This window comes from Plectropomus leopardus, chromosome 10 (genome assembly GCF_008729295.1).
Source record: "Plectropomus leopardus isolate mb chromosome 10, YSFRI_Pleo_2.0, whole genome shotgun sequence".
Classification (NCBI taxonomy): domain Eukaryota; kingdom Metazoa; phylum Chordata; class Actinopteri; order Perciformes; family Serranidae; genus Plectropomus; species Plectropomus leopardus.
In genome coordinates this window covers 19,993,712-19,999,634 of record NC_056472.1, presented here as the reverse complement: position 1 = coordinate 19,999,634, position 5,923 = coordinate 19,993,712, and the positions used below count along the sequence as shown (strand labels likewise).

Genomic DNA, 5,923 nt, shown 5'->3' with positions numbered 1-5,923 from the left:
ATTTTATAGATTTACTGCTACTAATGAAAAACAGGTGAAACCAACACATTTTTGCCAAAAACTTAATAATTGTGGCTACTGTCTAAAGTGTATAAAATCCAGGGTTTCCAGAAACTTCTGACAATATCTCTTTTTATTTTAATATTGTCTGTCCACCTTAATTTAACAAGTTAACAGGGTTACAACCTTTATTATCTATTTAATTCAATTCATTTTTTGAACTTATAAAACATGTTTTTACTGTAAAAGCGATGATTTAGACTTTATCCTGAAACAAGAACCCTTTTTTTGGACAAATGTTTAAGTATTTATTATTCTTAAAAACTTATTGAAAAATTTTGAAAAAAAAAAAAAACAGGTCAGGTGAGGTGAAGTTATCTATTTCAGCCACTGCAGGGCTTTGAAATAGACCCACCATTAAAAAAATGAACATGTTTGTAGTTATTGCCATACTTGACGAAAAAAATGTTCAAAACCAATTTTTCTCAGCAACATTAAAAGAATAACCCAATATCATTTTTCCAGAACATTGTTGGAATTAAAAAAAACCCTCAAAACTGTTGAAGTGGACTTGCCTCATTTAAATTTTGCTCCCTATTTCCAGCCAGGACAGCAACAATAAAGCAGAAGAGTCTGTTTGAGATCTGTGATTAACAAGCTCTGCATCAAGTACAGATGCTTCACTAAAACTGTGACCATTCTCTCCGCTGTGAATTATTTTGGCTTCCCTTTAGTAGTAAATTGTAATGGATGATTTTAATCCTTTATCCAAATACATCATGAATTCTACTGTTTATGAGCAGCCACCAAAAAATAAGTCTGTTACATTCACATCAGCTGAAAAGATCAAGTATGACCTTTGACGTGCATGCGAGCCACAATCTAAAAACACTTGAACGGATGCACTGACCTCTGAGGAGACCATCATGCATGAGTGAGTGTATGATGCATGATTTTTTTGCAAGTATGATGCAAAAAAACACAGTTTTTCTTTTAGCCCTTTAGCATTACAGGGTTCCAACACAATTACAGAAATTAAATTTGTTCTAATGTTACATTTCATGGATGGTTATCCATGAAACATTACTGAAAAAAAATCATGACACAGAACAAAATTCAAGGACTTTTTCAAAACTTCACTCATTTTTACTGATTCCATGACTTTCTCAGGTGTAGGAAATGGGATTCTGAAATTCCATGAATTTCCCAGGTTTTCCATGACTGTGGGAACCCTGGCATTAGCACATTATTGCAGGAAGACTTAAATTCGAGTAAATTGAGTAAAATAAAATACATATCAATAAACCAAATGTATGCAATGAAATCATATGAAAACCATGATCAGGACAGTGAGGTGATTCATTTTTTTAATTTGCATTATTTTCACAAAAAAAGTCTTGTCTGTTTTGACAAAATAAAACATAAGAAATGCATTTTGAACTAAACATGTACAACAATCAATAGTGGGTTTGGATAAACGTCTGTTCCTCTTCTTAATAAGACATTTTCTGTGCTTTGCACATAACTCATAACAAACTTAAGAGTGCCAACATAGTTTGCAGTCCCAGTTTGCTGTTGAAGGTCAGAGAATCATGGCAGACTGTCGTAGATTTTGCAGTGCAGGTATGCCAGCTTCTCAGTCCTACTTTTTCTCAGCATGGAGAACCACTCCTGATGGCTAAGCTCTACAACTGTGTAGCCTGCCAACTTCAAATGCCTCCTCTTCAAGACATGAAGGCCCAACAACTGCTGTGAGTGGTAGCAGTAGTGGTTCCTGCTGGAAACTTGGATAGCAAGTTTGACTGTGCCTTTGGTGTTCTGAGGGGCTGAGCCCATAATGCTGGGTTTGGCAAGAGTTTCTATAATGTCACTTGTCAGGTCCAGCCCTGTGTCAAACAGTCTCCCACCCTCCTCATGCTTTACTCTGCGAGGAGACGTAGGCTTAAATGTGGGAGGTGAGGTTAAAGGTTCTGTGGTGTTTTTGGTATTGATTAGCTGTGCCAAAAGATTGTCCGTTAAGGTTACTTCTAAATTCAGTCTTCTCCAACCCTGATGAGAAGGAAATCTGGTTGTACTGTTATTTGGAGACGGCGTGACGGTGTGGGGTGTTGGGTTCACAGGTATCGGCTGTCCGTTGGAGTCCAAATGTACTTCCAGGTCGATGGAGCGAGTGTGGGGGAGAATCATTCTCTTACAAACAAACTCCTCTCCTCCGAGCAGATCCTGCAGAGCAGATTCTGCCTCTTGAACCTCTGGTTTCTGGCACACGGTTGACTGAGCTAACTTCCACAGCATTTCCACCACCTCCTCTTTGAGTTCACTGCTCAGCCGCGGGCCACTCCAATGAGGCAACTCCAGAGCCACGGTTTCATCTAATGTGAACAAGTCTTTTTTCAGCTCCAGCTGTGTGCTTTTCGTTGCTAAGTTGACAAATTCAGGACTCAAAGCTAATGTAATTAGGTCCTCTGGGAATTTAGAGACAAAGGCCAGGCCTAGAAGACCAGTAAGCAGATGCTCTGGGTATCGCTGGAATTCAGCCTTCCTGTTGTTAAGCGCCTCTATGAGGCTCGGATAGAAGCTTGGGCTCTTGACTGGAGGAAACCCTAATGTGCCGAAGGCCCACAGCAGTTTGCAAGAGTCTTTACTCCTACAGTATGGCGCCAGAGAGGGAACTCTCTCAGCAATGGCCTTTAGGATGTTCTCATCGTGGTAATGCAGCGCTGAACAGGTAAGTGCCACATGCATCAGCCCCTGGACACTAATCCTATGGGCCCGTCGAGGAACTTCCTCTGCTATGGCCTGCAGCCACGGCTTGTGGAGCAGATAACTGAAACGCAGAAATTTCAGCACATTCACCATGGCAAAGTCGCTCATCTCCTTCACAAAAGAGTGTGCCTTATCAACTATTTGAGTCACTGCTTCCTCAGATACTGAAGTCTGGGATTTAAAGAGCCCCAAGCATACAGCACCGACCTCCTCGGGGTACAGCTGCTGTAAATGACATATGAGAAGCTTCTCTACAGGATGAATCAGGTCTGTTGGGCACTGCCTCCCTTCTCCTATTATATACAACAGTTGCACCAGCTCAGGGACCCCAATCTGTCCCAGATTTAGACGGACTGTGTCATAGAGGTGCTGTAAGAACTGGGGTACCTGCCTTCCAATGTTGCGCCACAAGTCAGCAGCTAACAGCAACTGGTGCAAACTCATGTGGTTGGCCCGGCGGCTCAGCTCCGCCTCATAAAGCCCGAGTACAGTGTGGTTAGATGGCAAACCCAGCCACACAAAGGACTGCAGCACCTCCAGCAGCTGAGGCTGAGTCAAGAAGCGAAGGTGTTCCACAGAATATCGAAGCAGTATGACAAAGCGCTGGTCGCTCCTCAATAGTGACATCTTGTCCTGGTGCAAGCAACTCAGCTTCACAAGAAACTCAGACACATCTGATGGTTTCATGCTGCCTTTTAAGACAGCCACCTTTTTGAGCACCATCAGAGCCTCTTCCCATTCGATTGGGTGAAGCTGCTGGCTGAAGTCAGGGGTCATGGAGGCGTACTCTGGCCGACATTTCATGAAGGCGCGGGTATCTACTTTAACTTCTGGCGGTGTGGGTTTTCTGTTGTACGATGACACTGATGGCATCTCACGTTCAGAGTCTTTGTCAAAAGCTAATTTAAGAAGTGTGTTTTTTGAGCTGGAGAGACGCCTCGAGCAACTCACACTGTAGCGATTGCTCTGTTGCCAGAAGGAAGGTGCAAGAGTGGAGAGACACTGATCGTCCTCGTCATTATCTGTTTGGCTCCCAGAGGTTACAGAGTTCCATGCCAAGTGTTGGTATGAGGAGGGGTTGTAATACAGCCTGTATTCTCCTTGGGGAGAGGGTTCCTGGTGTTGCAATACTTCTTTCTCTCCCTCATGATCATCAGTCTCATCCTGTTGTTTGACAGGCGCATGCTGAGCCTGGGTGAATTCCTTTCTGAAGCCTGAGAGGTAGCGTAGCCTGGGCACCCGCCGACACAGCACGCAGGCAGCCATTAATCTGCCAGACTAAAAAGGCAAAAACATGATTTTAAAAGACAGCTAGAAAACAGCAAATTAAAGTCAACAAAACATGCAATTCCCTCTGTCAGTAATTTACTGCAATCAGCTATGTATTGTTGTTTTTTTTGACTGAGAGTACTTTATCTGTGAATCAGGTTCACTTCAAATTTAGTCATAAGCCAGGAAAACCGTGCATCTCACAAAGGGTGAAAGGCAGAAATGAAAATAATTAAGTTTTAACCATTCAATTTAGATTTGAAGAGCAGCATAAAATAAAATCTATGTTTTAAGTGCATAAACCTGTTTTGTACATGCTGTGCACTTTAACCGACATTTATGGAACATAATGATCTAAAATCTTTGTTATACCAAATAGGAATGAGGGAAAAAATCAATGCAGCACAGTATCGAGATATTTTTGCGTGTCAATATTGTACAGCTTCATGGATGCCAGGTACTGATTTTTCTTTTGTATATAAATTATTAATCTTGTAAATATAAATTTAACTTTTCGCAGCCTAATAGAATTGTTTTTCAGTCAATTCAGCAAATTTTGCTGCAATAAAAATGACTTAAGTGAGAAACTATCTTTAAAACATTGTTTTAAGATGGAAGATATTGACAAAGTTTTCCTTTTGGGGCCAAAATTTACTTTGGAAAAAGCTAATATACCATTATATATTGCAGTATATGCTGTCACAAAACATTTAAAATCATAATAATAATGTATTGTGACCAAATTATTTGTGATGATACTGTATTGTGGGGCCTCTGGTGATTGCCACCCCTATTACCAAGCATGATAAGTGTCACAAATATATATTTAATCGTAAATTTTACACACAGGGTCCAGCGCAGTGTGACCTGAGTGAGTAGAGCATTTCCCTTCATAAAAACCATGATTTCAAGACACTTTACATGCAGTGCTACACATGGCTGTACATATACATATCTGAGTACAACTCTGCTTATAAACTGCTATCAAATGTAAAACACCACTTACAAACAATTGTTATAAGTGTTTCCTGTCTGGAAAATGGGATATCTGTTGTTTGAGTAAATTCATACACACACACATACATATACGAAGATATCTTTGTATATTTGTTCAGTCCAGCTCTAACATGCACGTTTCAGTAGGTTGTCTGTCAGTACAGCGGGGATCAGCCAAACTGCTAACAGCTAACTTCACATGCTAAGTGTCCCATGGATTAAAATACTGAATAAACCGCATCACAAACATCTATATTTGCTCTAACTAAGCTGATAAACTCACCTTTAACTCCCCTGCATCAACACGGTACTGTTATTAACAGTGCGAACTGTAAAATGTAAAGTAAAAACCGCACAAGGTTACAAGAAAATGAAGTGTTAAGTCAACAGAAATGCTTCAAATACACCGGGAGTCTAATACGTCAACCTTCAAAATAAAAAAAATGTAGATTTGATAGTTAAACAATTTCGCCATCGATGTCCTAAAGATTAATTAAAATATCGTGCTGTGATGCACATATTTTAATATTGTAAAGAAAAAATGATTTTCACTGTTATTTTCCGTAATAGATGAGTGTAAAGCATCGTGTTTGGGTTGTGGTGTGACATTATTTTGGTAGATTGGTGTGACTTCCGTAGAGAGCAACCAAAGCCAATTGCACCACGCAGTTTGCCCTACGGCAGCCGGGGCGGTTCAAACAATAGGACGACGAAACAAAAAAAAAAAAAAAAAAAAAAGGAGAGAGAGAGCGAGAGAGAGAGAAGTGGTACATAGCATAACAGATACAATTATTACACCAACACATTCACAGACTTTTAGCCAATTTTTGTTTAATATAATTGTTTACAACTAAAATGTTGCAAAAAAGAGAAAAAATACCCGTTTCATTTT

The 5,923-nt window shown here is 40.1% G+C and overlaps 1 protein-coding gene across 1 annotated transcript; it reads right to left on the bottom strand.

Annotated features, from left to right (window-relative positions):
* Positions 1–1,199: 1,199 nt before the first annotated feature.
* On the bottom strand, positions 1,200–5,403 carry LOC121949057 (FAST kinase domain-containing protein 5, mitochondrial). Its single transcript, XM_042494650.1, has 2 exons — positions 5,315–5,403; positions 1,200–4,044 (listed from the first exon to the last, which is right to left on the bottom strand). The coding sequence occupies exon 2, from the start codon at positions 4,030–4,032 to the stop codon at positions 1,591–1,593; it is 2,442 nt and encodes an 813-aa protein (XP_042350584.1). The 5' UTR covers positions 4,033–4,044; positions 5,315–5,403; the 3' UTR covers positions 1,200–1,590.
* Positions 5,404–5,923: the final 520 nt, after the last annotated feature.

Coding starts and splice junctions, on each gene's coding strand:
- LOC121949057 (XM_042494650.1), bottom strand. CDS start 4,032: ATGGCTGCCTGCGTGCTGTGTCGGCGGGTGCCCAGGCTACGCTACCTC.